This window comes from Vipera berus, assembly GCF_964194415.1.
Source record: "Vipera berus genome assembly, chromosome: 5".
Classification (NCBI taxonomy): domain Eukaryota; kingdom Metazoa; phylum Chordata; class Lepidosauria; order Squamata; family Viperidae; genus Vipera; species Vipera berus.
In genome coordinates, this window is record NC_138207.1 from 86,948,675 (window position 1) to 86,976,027 (window position 27,353).

The window sequence follows — 27,353 nt, forward strand, 5'->3', positions numbered from 1 at the left end:
GTGGCCATGCGGTGATGGAGGCTGGTGAGGTGTTTCAACCAGTATCCATGCAGCTCGCCCAGGCCAGGTGCACTCCAGTTCTTGACCTTCTTTACTTGTTTTGCAACCATATTGGTGGTTATTACAATATTCTCCATTTTGTTTTGTGTTGCTTGTTTTTGGATATCTTTGATCCAGGAGGCAGTTCTATTATGTTCCACTGGGTTTTTCCACAGTTCTTTCCAAAAGTTTAAGGTTTTTTCTTTACATGGTGGAACAGTAGTTTGGACTTTATTTTCATCAAGTGACCGATAGAAGAGTTGCTGGTTTCTTCTGAACTGGACGTTTTCACGATATTGTTTTATTCGTCCTTCATATCATTCAATTTTCTTTGCTGTTGCTTTTACACGCTGTTTTAGGTTTTCCATGACATCTGTTATTGTTTTTTCCTCCAAGTTATATTTTTTGTATAAACTATTTTTCAGCTTTTCGTTCTTTAGTTTTCCTTCTTTCAAGTATTTCAATTTGCTGACATCTCATAGTGTCTTTTGTTTTATTTTCAAGTAATTTTCCACTTTGGTGTTCCAGTGGGTTTCTTTTTTAGCATTTTATAACCCAATTCTGCAGTTAAAACGGCGGCTGTACTGTACATTAGTTGGTTTGTTTCATACAGTGTGCTGGATGGGATGGAAGTTAAAATGTAGTTCACAGCATTTAGTAAATCTTTCACTCGTTTGCTATGCACTTCACGGATGGCAGGCAGTCTTTTTCTGTGTGTTTTCTTTGATGTGGTTTTCAATCTTTTCTTTCAGCATTTTCGCTAGATTACTTAGCTCTACACTTTTGATTAGTTGCACAGGGGAGTCTTCATCCTGTGTGGCGGCTTCTTCCGCTAGTTGGTCAGTTTGTTCAGGTATTGGAACAATTTCTTCAGCCTGTTCATCATCACTGCTTGTTGTTTTCTTTTTAGCCAATGTTCCTAGATGTTGAATTTCCACAACTGTAAAAACTATTACAGATGATGAAATGTCTTTAATAATAATAATAATAATAATAATAATAATAATAATAATAATATGCAGTATTAAAAAATTCAACCTTCTTTAAGCAAATCACCCAGAGAATTAATCAAATCTACTTTCATCCAATTATTTACATGAAGGGAATTTTAATTATTGGAAATTAGACCAGTGCTTCCTGGGTTCTTTTTTAATGGTGAACCGTGTTCTATTATCAAAAACTTTTGAGAGATATCACGTGAGCTAGGGATTGGCATCTCTGAGCAGCATGCTATACGCACAATGTACCCAAATAAAATACAAATTCTATTTAATTTTTTTAAATATCACCTGAAAAAGTCAAGGAACATCTTTTAAATAATATAGCCAATATTTACTTATACCAGTAAAGGAATGTATTATAGAAAAAAGTAAAACATGAACAATACAATTTCAACTTCTGCAATTTTGATTTAAAATGTCTTTCAATTTAAGTTGAATAAATTGAGTGTCTCCTTCCTCCATGTTAGGGCATATACAAAAAAACCCCACACTGAATGCAGATACATGGGCTTTTGTAAAAATGTCTTTAGAATTATATTCAGTTGCCTTTTGTCCTACTTCTGCCACATATGTCCTTGAAGTTAATTTAACATCCAAGGGACCTACCATACTCATGACTCTGATTTAATTAAATTACCGTACCATATTTTTTTTAAAAGGGAAGCCAACTGAATGAATAAATCTCAATTTCCAAGAATTGGAAATTCGACATGAGATGATTCTCAAAAGCTTTCTTAAAAAGCAAGAATGGATGACTGTGTAGACCATTGTTTTATTAGAAATTCTCATTGGTCTGGAAAAAGTAAAATAATACAGAGAATTGGGGAGAGGGAAAAAGCCATAGGGAGCATCCACAACATATTCTCAAAATTTCTAACATGCCACCAACCTCCAAAGGTTAGATTTATTAGTGCCCAAGATATTGGGGCACTGCAACTGATTGTGACATTGTAGCAGTGTGCTTAAATAATCTTTTCAACCTGAATTTTTGTAGCCCAAATTGAATGAATGAGACACATCCAGGCTAATAATTAAACACAGATTGCCAGGCTAATAAATAAAGTGTAAATTCATTTTACTTATGCTAAAACAAGATGTTCAAGTCCCATTTTGATATATTAACAAATTATCAAAAAGCTTGGTTATAGCTCCGTTTTTGGCCCCTATTTCTGAATCGATCGTGCCTGTTGAAACCACCATTTCGTCTTCCATTCCTGAATTCCGAGCCTGAATTTCGGCCTCCCTCACGTGGTAAATTTTCAAGCTCAGGCAATTCTGTCGCTACAGAAAGTTGCCAGCGTCTTGTATCTTGCCATGTTTCCTAAAAAATTTTTTTAAAAAAAAACATTTATTATTCTATAGAAAGAGCAGAAATGACAAACTTGCATGCTGACCAATATTTACTACTCAAGAGACAGCGTTTTCAAAGCATTTCAAAACTTGGTATTTAAGATAACACTGAGAAAACAGTATGAGTGAAGGTTGCTTTCTTAAGTCTAAAGCACCCTTATAAAACAATAATAGAAAAGACAACTTATTTAACCCTTGAATAAGAAACAATCCATTCCTTAAAAAACCACCAGCAGCACATCCTCAGCCTAACAGTTTAACATCATGAGATTCTCCACAATTGTCCTAGGGCAGGGCTAGGCAACCTTGGCTCTTTTATTATTCGTGGACTTCAACTCCCAGAATTCCTGAGCCAGCATGGCTCAGCTTGGAAACCTCACTCTTTACTTGCATTGACACTTATGGCTGAGCCCCCAAAGATTGGGGGGCTTACAATTATTGTCCCTAGATATATTTATTTATTTTATTACATTTATATACCGCCCTTTCCCGGAGGACTCAGGGCCGTTTACAGGGTAATTAACCAAAAATACAAAAGTTAAAAAACCAAGTTTAAAAAGATTAAATTTATCCCTGTATAAATAAAACCCCAATTAAAATAAATTAATCCTCAGCCTGGGCCAGAGAGCTCGAAGAGCCAGGTCTTCAGGCCCCGGCGGAATGAGCGGAGGTCAGGGGCAGTCCTAAGCTCCATGGGCAGCTGGTTCCAGAGGGCAGGCGCCCCCACTGAGAAGGCCCTATCCCTGGGTGTTACCCGCCAGCAATCTCTTACCAGTGGCACCCTGAGAAGACCCTCCCTGTGGGAGCGCACTGGACGAAGGGAACTTGATGCCGGCAGCAGGTGTTCCCTCAGATATCCCGGACCCAAGCCATGTAGCGCTTTATAGGTCATCACCAGGGGGGAAAGGTGATCCTACTGATTATAGACTAATTCACCACCACAACACAATCCACTCTGCTGGCAAGGCAGGAAAACCCATAGGGACTCTGTTGCTGAAAATGTAAAGGAGCTTGACTGCCATCTTTTAAAATCCTTAAGAGAAGAAGTGGCCACCATACACTTACAGCACTCAAATTAATTAAAGCCAAGACAATACAAGTTCTTTATGGTGCCCAGCTGGGCCCTTTCTCCAATTAAGTGATCAAAAACAGGCTTCATGAAAGTGGAGGCTAGAGTGTGGGTGACCCCGACTATTCTTTTCACCCCTTGGCCTTTCCCTGTTTAACTATGACTGAAGACTTTCAATCCACATGGAAACAAGAACTAGCAACTAAAATTTCATCTTTGGGTTCCTCTTCAGTTCTTCCACTCAGCATGAATACAGAATAATCAGGCCAAAGCACTCATTAAAAAGCATGAAGCAGACACAGCGTATCAACTGGATCTAGCCACGCTCCAACATTTACTGCCAGTGAATCCAACAGGTACTCTGCCTTCCCTATGACATACCTAACCTCGAAATCCCTAATCCCCTTTACTGGACAAGAAGGCATGACCCCATATCAGCTGTCCTTGAAAGGTTCCTTGCCCGGAGAGACAATGCCCCTGTGACTCTGGACACACAGAAGCAACAGAGCATGTGCTCCTCCAGTGCCTGAGCTACAAAGACATTCATATTAGCCTTATCTCGCCATTAAAGCATATCCAGGATGTATTGGACAATTGTACATCTCCCTGCTGCTTTCAGCTATCAATCCTGCTACAACATACAATGTTGCCGGATTTTGTGCAGCAGTGCTCAAAATTAGTTGAATGATGGGCTGTGCCATAAACTAGATTTAATGAGTATCTATTAGAATGCTCTGTAATCTGATGTGGTCTTCCACATACTAACCTTTTAGGTTCCCCTACACCCACCTAATGCTCCTCCCCCTCCTTTTCGACTCTTATAGACTTTTATGTATACTTTCTGTTTAGTATCTTCTAATAATAAGTCTTTATTGATTAGCCCTTGGACCATATCAAAGTGCAAAGTTCCAGCAACAAATTGTTACTGAAATTTGATAAAGGCAATTTAAAATGGAATTTGATAAAATACAATTTAAAATGGAATTAAAATAAAATACAATTTAAGATGAAATAGTAATAAAATACAATCTAAAATGAAATTGTAATAATGTACAATAATTTAAGATATAGATAAAATATGATAACATTATATTTCGGAGTCGCCCTTGCAATCTACCCTATCTTCTAGCTTTTCATCACTTTTAAAAAAACTCTTAATGTAACTTCTTTGCTTCCATCCTTTTTAAATGACTACCCCATCCTCCTTATAACAGATCTTTGACTGTAATTAAGATTTGGTGTGACATGAAGCAGAGGCAAATGCAGCAGGCCAGAAGCATGAGATCCTGGGTTAATGAATGCAACCAGGACCACTAAAGCTGCCATCGCAAAGTGCTGTGGTCATGTGATGTTTCACCTAATGACTGCAATGAAAATTCTGGGCCTAATTAGTATTGTTAAGTAAGCACTACCTGTACATACTTTTGAGCTCACCCTGGCATTTCATGAAGTCTCTTGCAATAGTGGACTGTGAAACAAGCATACAAGTAAATATATTTAAGATCATCTGAGTATGAATGACAGCTGAAGGGCATCCAATGGCATGAGCTACTCAAGACTGATTCATGTTGGAAACCAAAATCTTACCTTTATTTTATTTAATTCAGCTTTTGGAATATCAAAACATACACCCTTAAAACATGAAAGAGACAGAACATCAGTCATTAAAGAAATTCAAAACTCTGAAAAACAGGATACTTGCATTAAGATACATGTTTCAAGCGACATCAGTACTTAATCTATTGACCTAGTTGTAATAGTTGACCCACAACTAATTTATTCATAAATTATAAACAACCATTCAAGTCCAGGTTTTTTTCCATTTAAGTCCAAAACTCTTCTGGGTAAAATGTCTATGGAGATTCTCAGTCATCCAAGTCATCCAAAAGGTGTTTTTTTCACGAGGCAACTGGACTTTCTTGTTTTTCTTGAAGAAGTTTTGCTTCTCATCCAAGAAGCGTCTTCAGTTCTGACTGAATAGTGGGAATGGCAGAATGCAAATGACCGGCTGTCTGCAAGGAGTATAAATCCTGCCATTCCCCACCATCCAGTCAGAGCTGAAGATGCTTCTTGGATGAGAAGCAGTCTTCAAGAAAAACAAGAAAAGTCCAGTTGCCTCATGAAAAAAACACCTTTGGGTCTTCTGGGTAAAATTATCTAGCTATATAAATCTTCCCCAATACCACACACACACAGACATAGACATAGATATATACACATAAGTTTGGGTGCTGCTCATCCATTTCCCCTTTCACTGTATCCACCCTCCTTCTCTCTCTTCCCTCTTCTCTACTTTCTTTCTCCCTTTCTTCTTTCTCTCCTACTTCCCTCTTCCTCTCCTCTTTCCCTCACCACTCCCCTCCCGTTTCTCCCCACTTCTCCTCCTCTTTCCCTCCAACCTTCCTACTTCCTTCCCCCTCCTCTACTCTCTTCCCTCTCTCCTCTCCTTTCTTCCCTCCCATTCCTCTTCCGATACAATTCAGGGGTGATGTCCGAGCAGCTCCTCTCCTTGGATTTTCAATGTCTATATTAGGTATGATAACATTAGTTTTCTATTACATCAATTCTATAAATCTGACCTTCTCGGTATATACTTCTATAAATTTTTATACTACTTCCGGTTATGCAATAATGTGTCGCCTGGGTCTCCCTCCTTATCTCCTTGTTAAATTGTTAAATTGTTAAGTAACACCTATAACCCGTATAGGCAGGAAAAAAAATCTTACCATTTTTCCTTTGAGAAAACACATTCTGGATATTTTGTCATCAATGTTCTCGCCCAATTGTTCTTTCAGAGCCCTCCAAGCATAACCAGTGGCGTGCATTTCTACCGAGCACTGAAGTATCATGGTCACATAACCCTTTGTTTAAAAAAAAAACCAGTGATATCCATTTATGATGAAGAGTACAATTACTAGTGCATACACAAACACAAAAATTACTAAAACTATTATTGATCAAAGAATGTTGAGAGATCTGCTAAACAATTTTTTCAGCCAAGCAGGGGGTGAACCACTGAAAAATGGGATAGAAGGCCAGTGGGCAACATAATAATCGACAAACAGGGAAATATATATATAGAACATAGACATATAGAGCTGGAAGGGACCTTGGAGGTCTTCTAGTCCAAACCCCTGCTCAAGACAGAAAACATTATACTATCCCAGTCAAATGGTTGTCCAATTATACGTGTATATTATTACACGTTTGGACATGTCTAATGTATCTCTGAATCTACTTCATAAACAGCATAAGGGTAACAGTCAACTACTTTTAATTTACACTGGCTTTACTGCATGAAACACATTTAATATTTCTTGAGACTGAAACCATTCATTTGTAATATAGGAAACCCCAGTTCTTAATTGTAAATTTCTTATACAATATTCCTATTTTTATAATTTCTTAAAATCTCTTTGAAATACATTCAAAATCACAGGTTTTAAAGGCAAATAGAAAACAGGACCAAATAGGAAACATATGAAGCTTTAAATGAATATACATACTGCCATTTGGTTGTTTTGGCACATTCCTTGTAGTTTTTAAAAAGTTTTAAAAATATCATTAATAACTGATTAACTATCTTATTTTACCAAGTCAAATTTTACATGAGAGCTAAGCTTAAATTTGAATGTCTTACCCTGTAATGACTAAATGTATCTAAATGCCTTCACTGTAGGAAATAATTAAATAATTTCAGGAATATTTACTTAACTTTGGAGACATAATGCTTTTTACTACTTTACACCAATTTAATAGCTACAGTTGTACTTGAATAGTTTAGAATAATCCATGTCCTGGTAGCATCCTGCCAATTGCCATCAAAGTCATCCTTCTTACTCTCCATAGTACCCAACCATGTATAGGCTAAGCTTCTATATCCAGGAAGACTGGTGAGTCAAATCCTAAAAGGTGTTGGTATTGACCTAGGTCAGGGATAGGCAACCTTGGCTCTTTTATGACTCGTGGACTTCAACTCCCAGAATTCCTGGCTCAGGAATTCTGGGAGTTGAAGTCCACGAGTCATAAAAGAGCCAAGGTTGCCTATCCCTGACCTAGATATTCAAAACCACCAGTGGGGAAATCACTGCCAAAGAAGCAAATGTTTATATTTTCTTAATTGTGATTATCAACTGCACCCGTAAAGGCCTCTTTGAAAATATATAAGGTAAAGGTAAAGGTTCCCCCGCACATGCGTGCTAGTCGTTTCCGACTCTAGGGGCCGGTGCTCATCTCCGTTTCAAAGCCGAAGAGCCAGCGCTTGTCCGAGGACGTCTCCGTGGTCATGTGGCCGGCATGACTAGACGCCAGAGGCGCACGGAACGCTGTTACCTTCCCACCGTAGTGGTCCCTATTTTTCTACTTGCATTTTTTACATGCTTTGGAACTGCTAGGTTGGCAGAAGCTGGGACAAGTAACAGGCGCTCACTCTGTTACGCGGCACTCGGGATTCGACCCGCCAAACTGCCGACCATCTGATCGACAAGCTCAGCGTCCTAACCCACTGAGCCACTGCGTCCCTACTTGAAAATATATACATAATGCATAAATTTAAAATGATTCCTCAGGTTAGATATTGCATTAGGAAAATCAGGATGTCCGTAAGTAACTATTAAACTCTTGTGTATTTATTACCGCATCAGAGTTGAGCAAAGAGCGCTGTTCAATGGATGTGGCTCCTGAGATATGAGCCAGGGCTGCAGCCAGAGCTTCTACGGCCCCTTTTTCTTCTATCAGCTGTTCAGCAGATTGTCTGAAGTAGTCAATGGCAGATGGAGGAACAGAATCCAAAGATCTGAATGAAAGTTTTTAAGAATCGGTATTTACAAAACCACTAAAATGAAGAACGAGCCATTTGTACTTAATGAAATGTTCAAACAGAAACTAATGCACAGTGGTAGCAACATCCATATAACACACCTGAAGAAAAAAGGAGTGGGGCTTCTGTCATAAAAGCTGCTCACATCACTTCAGATACTAACTTTTACTTAATATCTAGGATTAACATACCTGATTGCATCTTTACTGGAAGCTTTAATTATTTCTGTTGCTGTAGGAACACCTACACGTTTAAATGTAATGCCCTGAAAATAGAAGGCACACTGTTTCACTGACCAAAAATCCGGACACAAAACTAGTCCTAAACATTTTATTCAAAACGGTAAAAAGCACTTTAAAAACTTAAACGCCTTTTAAAAAATTACAACACAGATGTCATAACTTCCATTAAGAATTGCAGAAATAATTACCGCTTTTTGTTCTACTTGTTTCAGCTGAAAATCTTCCCTGCGCTGGTAGAAACAGATACAGATCCCAGTCCGTCCAGCCCTGCCTGTGCGTCCAGAGCGATGAATATAAGACTCCACATCCTTTATAAAGAAGCATTCATATGATATACATGTTGCAGAAAAACCAACACTTCACTTACAAATATACAGAATATTATACTCTTTAAAATACAGCATTAATGAGAGCAGAAAGATGAAACGAAGCTATCTTTGTAAACCATGAATTGCCTCAACAGGAAATTAGATTACCATTGTGTGACATTTATAGTGAGAGTTCCAACAAATGTTTACAATATTAGAATAGATTAAAAAACAATCTACTTAGAAATCATTTCAACAGTAAGATGATATTTGAATAAATTTACACTATTATAGGTAGAATTCATGGAAAATTGTGAAGTATTCATGGATGTGCCTGGAATAATAGCTGCTTTAATGACAATAATGGAATCCTTGTAAAACATTTGGAAATTGGCCCGCCCTCAGACCCCAATATCCTGATAGAAAAAGATAGCAAATTTTAGCTAGCAGTCTAAGAGACAGAATATTCTGTTTTTGAAGAAATAAAAATAATTTTGCAACTTTCTCAATTCAACTGTGCCACATTTTCCAGTAGAAAAAGTAAAGCAACTCCCAAGTCCTCCTTGCAGCAAGCTTTAAAAATGTTTTCTGTGTCACTTTAACTAAGCAACATTAAGCAGCACCTTTTCATACAAAAAACTTTTCCCTCTGCCCAAAATCAGGTTTTTTTGTTTGTTTGTTTTTTACCTTTGGTGGGGAACTCTGTATTACCAGATCAACCTCTGGAATATCTAAGCCACGGGCAGCCACATTAGTTGCAACCAGTACTTCAAACGCTCCATTACGAAAGCCTTTCAAAGTGACCTCTCTCTGTTTTTGTGGAATATCACCATGTAAAGATTGTGCGTCCTGCATACATAAGAAAGAGAGTAAGAGAATTGTCCAAATAACAGGATTGATTCCCCCCAATTCAACTGAAATGTCAAAATCTCTGCTTGACAAGACTATATTAGAGGTACTCCAAAGATTTTGAAGACTAAACTGCCTCAAGACAAAAACATTGCGGGTAACATCATAATACATCTTAGAATTAGGAAAGGCTCGCCAGAAGTGTTCATGTTTTCCTTCAACTAATCTCCAGGGTGTTATTCATTCCAGAGTAAAGCTTCTTTTTCCCTCGTCTTGAACTCCTTTTGAATGGTACCTGCTTACACCTCATCTACTCCATCGCTCATCTACTGCTGCCGATCTGGACCCAATTCCTGGCTGTCAAGTCTGCCTCTTTTCTTAATCCTGACCCATATCTCTCAAATATGTGCAAAAACTTTTACTCCAATGTCTATGCCTGCCATCCTAGACCAGGGCTTTTCAACCTTTTCACCCACTGTGCCACTTTTAGGATATGGCAACATCCAAGTACCACCAGCCGCCTAGCATGGTGTCAAAAACCTGATGACCCAAAAAAAATTTTTTAGAAGGAAAAAAGTGATGAAGTACAGGTAGTCCTCGACTTACAACAGTTCGCTTAGGGACTGTTCAAAGTTACAATGGCACTGAAAAAACTGCCCGCCAAGCCACAGACAAGCAAGACATCTGCCTGCCTGCCTGGCGGCGCTCTTCCTCCTGTCCGAGGTTTTCATTGTTGTGAGCATTTCTGTTGAGGATTGGCAGCAGGGGAGGGGTGGGTGGTTGGTTTTTATTCCCCCCCTCTGCTGGGTGGTTGCAGAAGATTTTGGTCACTTCACATGACCCAGGGACACTGTGACCAACATAAATATAAATCAGTTGCCAAACATCTGAATGTAAATCACAAGACCCTGGAGATGCTGCAACATTCCAGCTCTTCTGGGCTCAGCAGAAGCACCAGGATCAGCACCGAGCTCCAGCTGGAGCCTGGCACTGATCCTGGCACTTCCACTGAGCCCGGACAGCCCTGCAGTTCCAGCCATCTCTCGCTCAGGCTTGTGCGGTGCTGTCACCGGTTCAGCTCATTCCCCTCCTCCGCTACCACTTTTCTAAGAAGTGGTATTGTATTGTTTTGTATTCAAATATATTAGGTCACAAACTGAACAAAAACTACATTTAAATGGAAATTGGGATTGGCATTAAAGCTATCCTTTGGAAAAAAAGATAAAAGCTTCAAGGGGGAGAAATCAAGCACAGAAGACATAAAGTCTCACTGAACAGCAGAAAAGTAAAGAATATCAGATAAACAAGGAAAATTGTGTTCAGAAACTTTTGAGGGATCAAGAGGTACTGCAGTTATGGATCATAAGTAATCTTATAATAAGAGCTTGCAAAAGAAAAAGAGAGGATCAACCAGTTTGTGAATTTGAAATGAATATTCTCATATCTGAATAAGTTGTTCAATGCTCTCTGGTGTTTTATTCTGTTTATTCTTTTTCATACTTTTGTGTCACTTGTACCTGTTTTATTGAGGCATTAAGGGCCAGTTCAGTTGCTTCTTTTTTTGTTTCACAAAATATTATGGTTCGTCCATGACTCCCACTGTAGACTTGAATGACGTCTCCAATCACTGCTGCTCTTTGGGACCAATGACATTCAATGGCCAAATGCTGTCAATGCAAAGCCATATTCATTAGCAATTAACAAAGAGAAACAGATGGGGGTGACACAGAATATAAAAAATGTGAAATTCCGATTGCACAGCCATGCCTGCCATCTCAACATTTTCCTGCAGACACCCTTCCAAAGGGGTGTGTATGCATTCGTGTTTATGATTTCCATCCAGATGTAGTAACAGTGTTAATCTCATCCTATTATAAAAAGTTAAATTTACCTCTACAGTTGTAGCAGTTTTTTTAGTCTTCTTTCCAATTAGATCAATTTGCTCATATCTGGATTTCATGTATTTCTTTGCTACATTGTAAACCCACGGAGGAGTAGTTGCAGAAAACAAGAGCGTCTGTGGATTATCTTCAGAATCTTAAACAAATAAATAGCATATATCTTACAGACTTTTAGAAAATCATATACTTGCTCATAAAAGAGCAAAGCAAGAAACATTTAGATGATAATATCTAGAAATATACAACATTTTTTGAATCAGAATGCCCTGCTTTCAGTGTGCATCATGCCATCTGAAAAACTAAACAGACTTCAGGTTTCAAAAAGGTAAAGGTAAAGGTTCCCCCGCACATGCGTGCTAGTCGTTTCCGACTCTAGGGGCCGGTGCTCATCTCCGTTTCAAAGCCGAAGAGCCAGCGCTTGTCCGAGGACGTCTCCGTGGTCATGTGGCTGGCATGACTAGACGCCAAAGGCGCACAGAGCGCTGTTACCTTCCCACCGTAGTGGTCCCTATTTTTCTACTTGCATTTTTACGTGCTTTCGAACTGCTAGGTTGGCAGAAGCTGGGACGAGTAACAGGCGCTCACTCTGTTACGCGGCACTCGGGATTCGACCCACCAAACTGCCGACCTTCCGATCGACAAGCTCATTCCCCCAAATGAGCAAAGGAGCATCCAAGGATTTGAATTCACAGTTTTTTTGTACATCTCTAATCACTGCTATGTAAAATATAATCGACAAAAGAACTCATCTCAGAATAAAGGGCAAACTGATTATTTGTGTGCTGTCATTACTGCCAAATACTTTCAAAGTATTTTGGGTTGGGCCAGCAAGAGGTAAGGGTAGCAATTATAATGCTTTTAGTATACAGGTGGTCCTCGCTTAACAACCACTCGTTCAAACTTGCAATTGCAATCTGAATAAGTGGTACTTATGAACAGTCCTCAAAGGTTCTGGCTGTTGCAGTGTCACTGTTGCACTGGTCACTGTTGGTGACATTTTTTGCCAGCTTCCTGCAAGCAAAGTCAGTGGAGAACCAGTAGGGTCACAAATGATGACATGATGGCCTTGCCAAAGAATGGCATGGGAGTTCTCTTAAAGACAGCCAACTAGGAACCACTAGAACAGCTGTCATTAAGCACTTTCCAAACACATCGCTTAGTGATTTTAATTCTACTCCCAATTGCCTTTTGATAACCTGTATATCCCATGTAGTAGTTTTTCATGTTCTCACTGCTCTTCGTTACAAAGCCAGATATTCTGATACAGGTTTTTAACTACATTCCATTTCTTTATATTCAGGCCTTATTACTACAACTGGCCCCAAATTACATTTAACGCAAGAAGTTAAATTTGACATAGAATCAGTGATTGAATGGACCAACTCGTTTCCCTAGACGTGCACTTAATCCCTTACATATTCTGAGCATTAAAAGCCAGGAACAGAAGATGCCAAAATGGAACAGATACATAGACAATATACTTACCTTTCTTATAAGAATTCACTAAGATTTCTTCTACTTGTTCAGCAAATCCCATATCCAACATCTGATCAACTTCATCCAAGACAACATGTTTCAATTTAGAAATGTCCAATTTATTATTTTGGAGGTGATCTTTTATTCGGCCAGGAGTCCCAACCAGGATGTCAATGCCGTTTCTAATTAAATCCACTGGAAGGAATTTTAACATTTTATATATTAAACTTAATACTTAACTATAAGAATTATTACAAGGCCACTGTTCTGAAATCTGTCAGCATTACTTATGAGTTTGAACTATATTATCCTCCAAACAAGTTCCAACAATTTTCATCTTTGTATGTTTAATACATATTCTAAATAATTTTACAAATAGAAGAATCTAAAGCTACAATGAGCATTTACTTTAAATTAAGCACCACTCTAAAGTATCTACATCAGGGGTCTTCAAACTTGGCCCTTTCATGACTTGTGGACTTCAACTCGCAGAATTCTTCAGCCAGGCACGCTGGCTGTGGGAGTTGAAGTCCACAAGTCATAAAAGGGCCAAGTTTGAAGACCCCTGATGTAGAGCATCTCACTAAAATGTTCCTTCAAGTATGCATAAGATTAAATTGATTTTTTCACTATGTGTGTTTCCAGCTATTTCAAACAACACATTAAAATAAGGTTACAATTTCATCACATTTCTGAGTCCAACAAATGAACATGGTGCATTACTTTTTTAAAAGTTTTATGGACCAATATAATGCATAAAGGTAAAGGTAAAGGTTCCCCCGCACGTGTGCTAGTCGTTTCCGACTCTAGGGGCCGGTGCTCATCTTCGTTTCAAAGCCGAAGAGCCAGCGCTTGTCCAAGGACGTCTCCATGGTCATGTGGCCGGCATGACTAGATGCCAAAGATGCACAGAACACTGTTACCTTCCCACCATAGTGGTCCCTATTTTTCTACTTGCATTTTTACGTGCTTTCGAACTGCTAGGTTGGCAGAAGCTGGGATGAGTAACAGGCGCTCACTCTGTTACACGGCACTCGGGATTCGACCCGCCAAACTGCCGACCTTCTGATCGACAAGCTTAGCGTCCTAACCCACTGAGCCACCGCGTCCCTTTTAATATAATGCATATTTTTTTAAAAAAAAGCAATAGTTTTTAAAAAGTTATTTTTAAATTGAAATGTTACATCATCAAAAGGCAACTTGTACTTTCTTACATTGTCCATTATATGCCGTTCCTCCATAAAAACAAGCCACAGTAAGTTTCTTTGTAATATCTTTGAAGTCTCTGGCAACCTGCATTGCCAATTCTCTGGTTGGAGCCAGAACTAGTACCTAATTACAAATAAACAATTATTTGTGGAATGTAGTACAATTAGACACCACTAAGAGAAACTTGAATCATTTGCTCCTCCCCCCTTTCCACCAAAAGTAATAAAGATGTAAGGCAAATAGATCTGCAGCCTACATGAGGAAAGCAGCATCACTATGTATTTTTCATATAATTATATGATTAATGTATTTTTGTCCCCCTAGTCAAGGTTGTAGTAATTTTATCGTGACTTGATTACCTTTGGTGAACGGCCTCTTTTTCTTTCTTGTGGATCTCTATCAAGTTTTTCAATTAATGGAATAGCAAAGGAGAATGTTTTCCCTGTTCCTGTCCGAGCTTGGGCGATTACATCTTTGCCTTCAAGTATCGGCTTGAAAGTTTTCACTTGTACTGGAAACAAGTGGGTGACGCCACGAGCTATGGAAGAATATCATTAGATTTTCTCTACAAAAATGTATGCTTATCATGATTAGTCCTTACTTTTTCTGTAACAAAACTTAAAGAAAAAAGAAAATGCACTATAGAGACTATACTAGAGTCACTTTTATTAAATACTTCACAAATTACTACACCTAGTCACATGGAGCAGGGCTTTCCAATCTTTTCACCCGTTGTACCACTTTTAGGATATGGCAACATCCGAGTACCACCAGTCGCCTAGCAAAGTGTCAAAAATTTGATGACCACCCCCAAAAAAGGAAAAAAGTGATGAAGTACAGGTAGTCCTCGACTTACAACAGTTCGCTTAGCGACTGTTCAAAGTTACAATGGCACTGAAAAAGTGCCCCCCCCAGCCACAGCCGAGCATGACACCTGCCTGCCTGCCCGGCGGTGCTCTTCCTCCTGTCCGAGGTTTTCATTGTTGTGAGCATTTCTGTTGAAGATTGGCAGCAGAGGTGGGGTGGGGGGTGTTTGGTTTTTATTTCCCCCCCCCTCTGCTGGGTAGTTGCAGCAGGTTTTGGTCACTTCACATGACCCTGGGACACTGTGACCGTCATAAATATGAATCAGTTGCCAAGCATATGAATGTAAATCAAAAGACCCTGGAGATGCTACAACATTCCAGCTGATTGGCACTTCTTCTGGGCTCAGAAGTGCCAGGATCAGCGCCAAGCTCCAGCTGGAGCCTGGCGCTGATCCTGGCGCTTCCACTGAGCCCTGACAGCCCTGCAGCTCCAGCCATCTCTCGCTCAGGCTTGTGCGGTGCTGCCACCTGTTCAGCTCATTCCCCTCCCCCGCTACTTTTCTAGGATGGTCACGTACCACCTGCCAGGTGCCAACGTACCACAGGTGGTACCCATACCACCTTCGCTCCTTCCGACGCGATCTGAAGACTCACTTATTCGAACAAGCCGGCCTGGCCTGATGGGGGGCATTTTACTGTTGTTTTTAATATATCTATTTATTGTTTTAGCTGGGCATTGTGTTTAATTCTTTTTAACTTTTGTATCTTTGTATTTTTATATGTTTGCCCTGTTCGCCACCCTGAGTCCTTCGGGAGAAGGGCGGTATATAAATAAAATTATTATTATTATTATACCACTGGTTGAAAAGCTCTGACATGGAGTACATCCAATTGAAGTTCACACATCTTAAATTTGCTGAGACTGAGGATGATCTTGAATGCTAGAATGATTTTTTTAAAAAAGTCTGGAGACAATCTCCCTACAGAAATATGCAAGGTATCAATTGTAAAAAGATTTGATACTACTCAGGTGTTTGCACCAAGAAATTATAATCTCTCATTTTTAACCAAGCTATATATAGTTTGCATATCTAACTGAAATGTTGTACATGCCACCAAATGTATTATTCCCCGACTTTTATCTCTGAGCTTTTCCAAAGATGAAATTTATTCATGCATTTGCAGGATCTGTAAGAATCATAGTCACCTGAGAATAAGCCAAAATTTGACCCCTTACTTCCAAAAGAAAAGAATGACTAACATATTTAGCTGAAAACCAGGTTAACTTCTATGCACATCTTTTTCAGACAGTAACTCATCAATGAAGTTAGGAATATTTTAATTATTCTCATCTGCTAAAATCAAATCCTCTAGTGCAGAGGTCTCCAACCTTTTGGGCACCAGGGACCGGTTCCGTGGAGAGAGGTTTTCCCATGGACCGGGGAGCGCGTGGTTTTGTGTGCTGCCTGCATCCCACGGATGGGGCTTTGCTTGTTTGTGTGGACTGGTTGCTGGCATGCTGTGGCCCAGTACCAGTCCATGGACCGGGGATTGGGGACCCCTGCTCTAGTGCAGAGATCATCAGGCTACCAGATTTAGAAAATAAGTGTAAGTGTTTCAGGCTGAAAACATTCAATGGGTATACCTTTCAGAAGGTCAACAGTTGCTTTAGAGATATCAAAATTGGCAAAAGCACCTTCCTTTTGTTCCACTGTTAATTCCTGTTTTAAACAAAAATAAAAGGCAGTTACAGAAAGTGTAAGATTTTAATTCCCCAAAAGTATTTAAAGAACTGCAAGAAAAAAGCATCTACAGTACTCAATACCCACACTTTCAAATATTCCCAGGGGGGAAAAATTAAATGCAACTATTGTTATAATTTCTTTACAGAGTAATAATATATGTACGCATGTGTGTAAATAAATAACACAGACATGCTAACAATGTTAAATACAAAATGCAAAAATTTCTGATCAGAAATACAAAAGAGTAGGAAAATATAAAATAATGGGAGAATAAATACTAATAACTGCACTGTGATATGTTCTGCCTGGTAGCATGGAATATGACAAAGGAACATTGGTAATTCTAAAAGGTTGTTTTCAGGTATTAATATACAGAGATCTATTATTTCATAGCTTTAGGATTTGATTACTGCCTATGTTTAACAAACATCTGAACTTGCCTGTTAAGTTGCATCACTGGTCTACTGTGCTTAGTATTGAAGACTGGCAGTTCCTTAACCATGTAGTGAGTTGCTAGATCAAGGGGCTCTGCTCACAGTCACTCAAGCCCTGTTCTTCTCCAGGGTGAACTACTGTAATGTGCTCTGCCTGGGGCTGCCTTTGATAAGCCTGCAGAGCCTTCAGGTGGTACAAAATGCAGCAGTGCAGGCAGTTTGTGTTTGCTCCCAGAAAGGTACACAACCTCTGCTTTGCAAGCTGCATTGGCTGCCAGTCTGCTTCCGGGTCCAATTCAAAGTGCTGCTTCTGGCCTTTAAAACCCTTCATGGCACGGGGCAGGTTATCCCAGGAATTGCATATTTCCAACTATATCTCCTGTTAACATCTGATCCAGCAGGAGATGCATACTCCAGGCCCTGTCTCCTAAGCCAGAGGTCCCCAACCCTTTGGGCACCAGGGACCGGTTACGTGGAGAGAGGTTTTTCCGCGGACCGGAGGGGGTGTGGTTTTGTGTGCTGCCTGCATCCTGTAGATGGGGCTTTCCTTATTTATGTGGCCCAGTTGCTGGCATGCTGCAGCCCGGTACTAGTCCACAGACCGGGGCTTGGAGACCCCTACTCTAAGCAACTATGTTTGGCAAAATCCAGGAGATGGGTCTTTTCTGCCACGGTACCCACTCTGTGGAACATCATTCCCACCCCCTGAAGTGAGATTGGACCCCTCCCTTAAAACATGGTTATGTCAACAGGCTTAGAGGTCTCACAGAAAATTTAATGAGGTGGTTAGATTGCATATAATATCTATGCTCTCCCTACCCCGTTTTTTGTTTAATATTATTTGTTTTAATTTTAGAGTATTTTTGTAATTATTTTTATGTTTTTATTGTATAACCACCCAAGAAAAGTCACATTTCAGTGAGATGCACGGCAATAAATATGTCTTGTTGCAGTGTAGTCAGTCTTCATTTAGAGACAACTGGGACTGGCTACTTGGTCATTAAGTGAAGCAATCACTAAGTGAAACCATAACTGCACTGATGATCTTACTTCAGCTTTCCTTTACTTTACAGACCTGTAAAGGTCATATATCAAAGGATTGGTCACAAACTTACTTTTTCATCAATTGTTATAATCAGTCACTAAAACAAGGACTACCTACCTATATATTAGTAAACATTGTAAGAAAGTGGCTCTAACATAACATATTTGAAATCAGAGAATGAGATATGCAGCCTGATTCTACGCTTATTTATTCAAACTCCCAGTCTATAAAATCATGTTTTTATAATCTCAAAAATACTTAACATTTAAATCAAACTGCACATAAAGATTACAGTAATAGTCAGAGGATTGATTACACTTTGCCCCGATATAGCTGTAAAATTTCTGTTCTTCTTCCTAGTATTAACATTCTAAATAAGGGATATTTAGTACAGAGAATAAATAATCTTACCGGATCTTGATCACTTTCACATTCTGTATGTGAATCTTCGCTAGAATTATTCTCCTCTTTTGAGTGCTTCACCCCATTACTCATGTGAGATACTGACTTGCATTCTGCAATGGCATCTTCATGTTTATCGGCCACTTCTTTCTTTTTTTTCATTTTCTTTGGTTTGGGGGGCTCCAAGTCCGAATCCAGGAATTCAGTCTCAAAGAACGTATGCTTTTTCAGTTTCTTCTTTTCTGCTTTACCTTTTTTATCCTTCTGTAAAGCAAGCATATTAAAGAAAAATATTCAAATTATTAGACAAACTTTCTTCAAACCCCGCACAAATCAGTTTTCCTAATATTTATTACAACGTTAGGAGTATACTTTTATACAGGAGAAACTATGCAGTATCAGAAATCGTTGCCACAAACCTGTTGCTACATTATTAGGGTAGACAGGATGCATAAAATGGAAAATGTGTTTTGTTTGGGATCTGAAACAAACACTACAAATTGAATTACAAACTAACCAAACTCTGGGTTTTGGCTGAGACAAAACCTGTAAGGATCTTAGGACATGAGCAGGGCATATCTTGCACATCTGACCCCTCTTCCTTTTTATGGCCTATGTTCTGACTTTCCCAGGGCCTCCCTTACTTTTATGCTCCTCAGATCCTTTTTTTTATTACTCCGCTTGCAGTAAACCTGAATTCAAGTATGGCACATGTAACTGGCCTAGGCAACCTGCAACTCTTGCTTTCCTTTACCAGTCAACCACTATGGCTGAATCCAAGCATGGGATACACAGCTCACCCTCCCTCTCCCCCCATCTTCTTTTCCCTCATCTCTGCTGCTCCAATGGTCACTGCCCTGGTCGCCCAAATCCTACCCTGACACAGGTGCTTTAAATTCATACCTACACCAAATCCGTATTTGCATCTGCTCTATGTCCAGATTATCCAGTACTGCCTGCTCTGTGCATTAAATGGTAATTAATGGTCCATCCACAAAATGTACTATTGCCCTAGACATGGAAGAGATTTAAAGAATGCATACCCCATCAAGTTTTAGAACGGCTATCCTTCTACTAATTAAACAAATAACATTTTTCCTTTTGGCATAGTTTTCATAATGCAGTATTTTACAAGAACAGTTTTAATGCATATTTCAATATAGTTAAATATGCAATGTGTTTAAGTGATGTCTATCAATTTATTATGTTCATTTTGGGGATTTCATTTTTTTTCCTTTTTATTTCACTTGTTACTATAACAGTAACTAATTTTATGTTATTTAATTTAAAAATATACAAGGCTGCCCAAGTCAACGCCAATCTGTGCACAGTAAAAACAGAAGCGCAAATTAAAAAATAAGACATTCAAAGAAAAATGTTTTAAGTTTTAAAATGTTATTTTAATTGGCTTATGTACATTGCTTTCTCTATTTCTTTTTAAAAACTGCAATAGAATTATTAAAAATATAGGAAACAAAGAGTGATTTCTTCAAATTATTCTTTTGTTCATTGCCAAAATCAACAATAATCAATGTTTCAGGAATATGTTACTGTTTTTAAGCAAATGAGACAATTATATTTCCTTCACTCAGATATTCCTTTTACTCAAACCTAGGGCCTTCCAGATGTATTTTGATTCCAATTCTTGGAGTCAATCCCCTAATAAGACACCCAGAATATGGATGCAACTCTCAAGGCAGGAAACGTTATACAGAGAGAAAAAAATTAGCCAGATATAAAATGTTTAGAAATGCTGAAAATGTTCCGTAAAAAAGTAGAAACATATAGAAATGGAAATGTACAGAATATTCCACAGAACCTTTTACTAAATTCATTTTCTATAACAAAAACAAGACATTCGTTACCAATACCTTAGTTTATGCATAAAATGAATTGTATTTATTGCATTTCTTGCCATGCATACTATTTTACGTGCTGATCTATATGAACCTTGAAATTCTAAGACAGGGGTCTTCAAACTTGGCCTTTTTATGACTTGTGGACTTCAACTCCCAGAATTCCTCAGCCAGGGTGCCTGGCTGAGGAATTCTGGGAGTTGAAGTCCACAAGTCATAAAAAGGCCAAGTTTGAAGACCCCTGTTCTAAGATCTCTTAAGTCTGTCAGTCTGACAAGCTGGCCACAATAAAAACGGGTGAAATTAGCATTTAAACCAGGGGGTCGTCAACCTCGTCCCTTTTATGACTTGTGGACTTCACCTCCCAGAATTCCTCAGCCAGCCACGCTGGCTGAGGAATTCTGGGAGTTGAAGTCCACAAGTCATAAAAGGGACGAGTTGGAAGACCCCCCTAGGTCAGGGGTAGGCAACCTCGGCTCTTTTATGACTCATGGACTTCAACTCCCAGAATTCCTGAGTCAGCTGACTCAGGAATTCTGGGAGTTGAAGTCCATGAGTCATAAAAGAGCCGAGGTTGCCTACCCCTGACCTAGGTTAGCGTTTTTAAAAAGCAGAGTGATGCGTTCCGGCCTTTCCGCTCTCCTCCACGTGTTCGTACTTTTAGAACAAAGCTTGTTAGATCTGCGAACAAACGGCACGTGAAACCTGGATTAGAAAAACCCTTTTGTGGGAAAGAAACAAAAGCAAAAAAAATATGAGCCCCTCTCGTCTTGGTACATCCCCCACTGGGGTTGAGGGAAGAATCCATTTTTGTACAGGAAGAAAGCCCAGGGCAGCGGATGAAAAAAGCGAGCCCTACGACCAGAGATAGGCCAGGCCGACACGCAGCCAGCAGGCCGCTCGGCTCCCCGCGCAGCCGCGTCGTTTCCTCGCCCGCTGCCCCGCCTTCGTCCCCTCCTTCCCCCGCAGCCGCTGCAGCCACGAGGCTGGTCGGTCGGTCGGCCGGCCGGCCGGTCGGTCGGTCTGGGCCCCTACCTTGCTCTTTTTGGAGCCGGGCTCCGTGGGGGTCTCGGGCTCCATGTCGTCCTCGCTCTGGGACTCGAAGCGGGGGGCCGCGGGCATTTCCTGCGTCTCTTCGCCGCAGAGGTGATGGCAGAAGCGGCTACTCGAGGCCGAGGCCGGCGTGAAAGGAAAGAGCTCCGCCCCGCCGGCGCTGCGGAGGAAGAGGGGCGGAGCGGGGCGGAGCGGCGAGGAAAGCGCGCGGCCGGGCAGGGCGAGACGGCGGCCGGCAGCCCCGCAAAGCGCCTGGCCGGGGTTGCCGGGGCGGCGTCGCCGGCACCCAGATGCAAGGCGAGGCGGCAGGCCGCCGCGGCCCTCCGGCTTTCTGCGGCCGGCGAGTCCTCCGGGAAGGGCCGCCTCTGGGTTGCAGCGGGGCTCCTTCGGCGCGTCCAGAAGGGGAGCGGAGGCGACTGGATGTTGTTGTTGTTGTTGTTGTTGTTGTTAGCTGCGAAGTCGTGTCCGACCCATTGCGACTGGTCAGGGGTCTTCAAACTTGGCCCTTTTATGACTTGTGGACTTCAATTCCCACAATTCCTCAGCCAGGCACGCTGGCTGAGGAATTCTGGGAGTTGAAGTCCACGAGTCATAAAAGGGCCGAGTTTGAAGACCTCTGGGATAGGAGCTGGAAAACGTGAAGGGAGGGAAAGAAAGAAGGGCGAGCCCTTCCCTGCGTTTGGAAGGGTGGCTCACTAGCCGAAAACGAACAAACTCACTTGGAATTCCAGTAGCAAAGTTTAAATTTCAAAAAAAAGCGTTTGCAAAGGCTCGGTGAGCTGACACCCACACGGGAGTTCAGTCACACCTTAAACAGCTGTTGTGACACGTTTTTCTATCCTGCTCCCGACCCAGATTTTACCCCTCCCCTATCGACACCCCTTCCCTAATCTTCCAATAACGATTCCAAACAGCCTAAAACCGCCTAAAACGGGTAGGCCAGCTAGCTGACTCAGGAATTCTGGGAGTTGAAGTCCATGAGTCATAAAAGAGCCGAGCTGTCCTCTACCATCTTCTGGAATCCATTTAAGCTCACGCCTACTGCTTCAGTGACTCCATCCAGCCACCTCATTCTCTGTCGTCCCCTTCTTCTCTTGCCCTCAATCTTTCCCAGCATTAGGCTCTTCTCCAATGAGTCCTTCCTTCTCATTAGGTGGCCAAAGTATTTAAGTTAAGCTTCAGGATCTGGCCTTCTAAAGAGCAGTCAGGGTTGATCTCCTCTAGGACTGACCGGTTTGATCGCCTTGCAGTCCAAGGGACTCGCAGGAGTCTTCTCCAGCACCACAGTTCAAAGGCCTCAATTCTTTGGCGCTCAGCCTTTCTTATGGTCCAACTTTCACTGCCATACATTGCAACTGGGAAGACCATAGCCTTGACTATACGGACTTTTGTTGACAGGGTGATGTGTGCTGTCTAGATTTGCCATGGCTTTCCTCCCGAGGAGCAAGCGTCTTTTAATTTCTTGACTACAGTCCCCATCTGCAGTGATCTTGGAGCCCAGGAAAATAAAATCTGTCACTACCTCCATTTCTTCCCCATCTATTTGCCAGGAATTGAGAGGGCTGGATGCCATGATCTTGGTTTTCTTAATGTTTAGTTTCAACCCACCTTTTGCACTCTCCTTCTTCACTCGCAACAAGAGACTCTTCAGTTCCTCTTCACTTTCTGCCATTAGAGTGGTATCATCTGCATATCTTAGGTTGTTGATATTTCTTCCAGCAATCTTAATTCCAACTTTTGATTCATCTAGCCCTGCCTTTCTCATGATGTGCTCTGCATATAAGTTGCCTACCCCTGGCCTAAAACCACTGCCCCTTTTGGGCCCATTTTATCTGTTACCGTCTACTATTCTATGAATAAAGCTTGCTTTTTATCTGTCTGCGGTTACGTATTGAGCTCTAAACTTACAGGTGTTATTTTTCCCCCAATACTTGTGGTGTTACTTAGCTAGCGATTTCAGCTGGTCACGTTTGTATTTTGTCAACTTTTAGATGTGATGAGACAACCGTTTATTACTTAGGATTTTCAGGTGGCTTCTTCTAATGTCCTTTAGACTCCTTAGAAATTTCTGGATAACATTTTATTCTTTTCACCTGCAAAGTAGAAAGTGGAGGGTTTGCAGAGTCGCTGCCAAGGTTTGCACGGGCCGAGGTGTGAGAGAGGCTGGGAACCGACTTACCCCGGGCTGGAGGCCTTTTTTTTTTTTTTTGATTATTTTCTTCATTTTTTTTCTTGGGGGGGGGACCTCGACGCTTGCGAAGAGGTTTTTTTTAATAGCTCTCCCACTGTACTATTGAAAGGATTCACACAACCGGCAGGGAGTCCTAAATTACGTGGGTAGGTAGATAGGTTTAGGTTTCCATAACGTTGATAAAATAGCCACCTATTTGGCTCTATTTAAAGCGGGGTGTCTCTCCTCAGGCTTGATTGCAGCCAGCTTGGAGGAGGAGGAGGAGGAGCGCACCAATCTCAGGGAAACGACGACAAATTAATGAAATATGACAAGCAGTAAAACTACATGAAAACACAACTGCATGGAAAGTGTTGAACCAACGGGATATGAAAAGTGAGAAAACTATCAACAGTGGGACAATTTCCGTGGGATAAAGGTAAACTGAAAACAAGCTAATTACAGATTCCTATCTGTAGTGAGAAGGGAGGGGGGGTAAAATTCTAAGACTGATTTATGACTATTCTTTTAAAGCCGGGGTCCCCAATCTTGGCAACTTTGAGACTTGTGGACTTCAACTCCCAGAATTGGTGGGATTTGGCCAAAACGACTGGCCAAGCCCAACTGCAGCCCAGTTCTCTGAAGACGTACCCTGGAAGCTTTTCTGATGAAATAGATTAAATGCTGGTTTCATAGTGGAAAACATTAGATTGGCTTCTGTTGCCTCAAGGGTGCTGCTGGCAAGATAACACAAACACCAAGTTGTGAGAAGACAAACATGAGAAATTGTTAGTGAGGCATATCTGCACTGTAGCAAATGGAACGTGTGGATGAACCAATCCACTGTGGCTGTTTTGACACCACAGGCTGAACCACAAGCTACATAGTCCTCCTTTAGTGATTGCCTCAGTGACAGCTCACAATTACAAGGATGACTTTATCACTACTCTTGCATTTTAGACTTTGGCAGGTCTGTAAAAGCAAAGGAAGATCATAAGCAGTCGCTCTTTCGTCTACTTAACATTTTGCTGGTCCCAACTGTAATAACGAAATGAGGAATACTTGTAATACTTTTTTTTCATCTACTCTGCATATTTTTTACATAAAATTATATTTTTATTTCAGGAATATTGTTAGCATGAACTTGCAATACTTTATCACTGAAAAATATGATTTATCCACCATCATTTTGCTGAAAGGTCTGGAATGTGATTCAAATGAAGGCATTTATATTTGATGGTAACTTAATAATAATAATAACTGTTCCTTGGCTGATTATATGAAAGATAGCTAAGAAAAAGCATTGATTCAAATTAAAACTGTTTTTTAATGAATGTACAAAACAACAGAAGATGTACCGTATATCAAAATAATGTAACAAAAACACAAACAGATGCTGAGAAGGAGACACATTACATGATCAGTTACTACAAAAAATTGAGGAGAAAGTGGATAAAGATGAAACCTGTCAATGGCTTACAACTGGAACATTAAAGAAACTGAAAGCTTGATTTTGGCTGCCCAAGAGTAAATTATCTGAATAAATGCAATTGAGGCCAGAATTGAAAAATTATCAAATGATTCAAAATATATATTGTGTAAAGAAGCAGAAGAAACATGGATCATATATGAGCTTATGCAAGATCACACAAAACTGACTGTAAACAATCTAACAGTGTCACCAAAATTATTTACTGGAACATCTGTAAAAAGTATGTAATCCTTGACTTACAACAGTTCAGACTGTTTAAAGTTATGTCACTGAAAATTGTGATTTATGACCATTTTTCACACTTATGACCACTGCAGCATCCCCATGGTCACATGATCAAAATTCAAATGCTTGGCAATGGCATGGATTTATGATGCAGTGTCCCGGGTCACGTAATCACCTTTTGTGACCTTCTAACAAGCAAAGTCAATGGGGAAGCCAGATTCGCTTCACAAACTTGTTACTTACTAAACAATTTCAGTGATTCGCTTAACACCTGTGGCAAGAAATGTCATAAAATGGGACAAAATTCACAACTGTGTCTCTTAACAACAGAAAGTTTGTAGTCATATGTTGAAGACTACCTGTAAAAATTCATCAAGAATGAGCAGATTAAAATATTGTGGGATTCCTAAATGAAAATTAATAAAGTCTTGGCTCATAACACATAACATTTAACTGGTTGAAAAGAAGACAGCATGGATAATTGATGTGGCAATACCAGGGGATACTGGAACAGAAGACAAAGAATTGGAGAAAAACCACAAAGTATCAAGATCTGAAAATCAGTTGAAAGATTACAGCATACACCAGGGGTGATGGTCCCAGTGGTATGGATGCCGTACCAAAGAATTTTGGAAAATTTGTACATTGACAAAATTTCCATTTGTCAATTACAAAAGGCTACAACACTGCTTGAATCTGCATGTATACTATGCTGATACATTATAGTACAACATCCTAGGTTCTTGGGAAGAAACTCAGTGCCTATTAAGGCCAACACCAGCTAAAAGAACTGCTAGCTGTGACTTCATATTGTGTGTAGTAGTAATAATAATAATAATAAACATCCTAATACGTCTAGCTTTATTTTAAAAGAAATGTATTTCACATAAACTAATGAATAAACACACTTTTTTTTCTTAGTTCTCCAAGAATGAAAGAGATAACTAATTGCCTGAGTTAAAGAAAATTAGTGGGGTATCCATGGTATACTGAAGGGACAAATTGGGCACATTCTAGGTGTATCTAAGATCTAAAATATGATTTGACTTTCTTAGGATATACAAATCTAACTTTACAATTTCTACTTGCAAACGTTTTGGTTTTTATATATACGTTGCTATGATTTCCTCCTCGGGATCCTAACTAGCAAATAGTGTATACTAGTATTTTCTCTTCAAAGTTGTTTTCAGCTCTCAAAAATGTGAGTTCCCCTATGCCTCACTTTAAATATTGGGTTAGAACAATCATTCAGATGTGTAAATAAACAACAACAAAATAGGGGGGAAAATTGCAAAAAGCAAAGTCAACTCATTACTGTGCCATCCCTGAAGTTACTAGGATCTGAGCTTATTGTTATCAAAAAACAGCAGTAAAAAACAGTAAAAATGTTTATTACAAAGTATTCATACATTTTATGGAAGAAATAGCCAACATCTTACCTATATTAGCACATGTGTTAGTTTAAGACATTTACAGCAAATACATTATTAGATTTACAAACAGGCTTACAAACGTGGTTTAAAAAAAGAGGAAAAATTAAACATTCATCACTGGTGACAACTGAAGCAAGGAGTCTGAGGTGAGAGACTTTCTGCTGTGCAAAATTTTCTCTATCTCTTCTAAGTTCTTGAGGAAGTGTCTTCTTTTCTTCAGTCCATACAAGATGATAGAATTAGCAGATACCATACTTTGTGCTCTGAAAGAGTGGTATTTTTGAAATAAAAGATTCACAAAGAGGCTTATCCATAGCTCATTATTCATAACAAACGTTCTTTAAAAATATCAGACAACACCAAAGCTTTTAGAAAAAATATTGGCTGTAGGAAGGTGGTTCATCAAAAAATCCTTTTAAAAGTCTTTCA

At 40.0% G+C, this 27,353-nt stretch overlaps 2 protein-coding genes and 1 long non-coding RNA gene across 3 annotated transcripts in view; 1 reads left to right on the plus strand and 2 right to left on the minus strand.

The window, feature by feature from the left end:
- Positions 1 to 2,098: 2,098 nt before the first annotated feature.
- LOC308669401 (nucleolar RNA helicase 2-like) lies at positions 2,099 to 22,039 on the minus strand (the record flags this gene model as incomplete). The annotated part of the gene is made up of 15 exons (XM_081330071.1): positions 2,099 to 2,361; positions 5,047 to 5,091; positions 6,186 to 6,320; positions 8,095 to 8,254; positions 8,470 to 8,543; positions 8,709 to 8,828; positions 9,516 to 9,677; positions 11,195 to 11,344; positions 11,569 to 11,714; positions 13,064 to 13,249; positions 14,269 to 14,386; positions 14,623 to 14,801; positions 16,715 to 16,790; positions 18,705 to 18,959; positions 21,587 to 22,039. Coding segments are annotated over 15 exons (2,451 nt in total), but the record flags the coding sequence as incomplete, so codon positions are not given.
- Positions 22,040 to 23,163: 1,124 nt separating this feature from the next.
- On the plus strand, positions 23,164 to 24,424 carry LOC308668932. Its single transcript, XR_014026618.1, has 3 exons — positions 23,164 to 23,941; positions 24,026 to 24,213; positions 24,309 to 24,424. It is a non-coding gene; the product is annotated as an uncharacterized lncRNA (long non-coding RNA).
- Positions 24,425 to 26,950: 2,526 nt separating this feature from the next.
- The window catches only part of STOX1 (storkhead box 1), a 32,793-nt gene continuing 32,390 nt past the window's right edge, over positions 26,951 to 27,353 (minus strand). Inside the window, exon 4 of the mRNA XM_081329242.1 lies at positions 26,951 to 27,187. Within this exon, the coding sequence (XP_081185368.1) occupies positions 27,028 to 27,187 (160 nt within the window). The 3' untranslated portion in view covers positions 26,951 to 27,027. The remainder of the gene's footprint in view (positions 27,188 to 27,353) is intronic.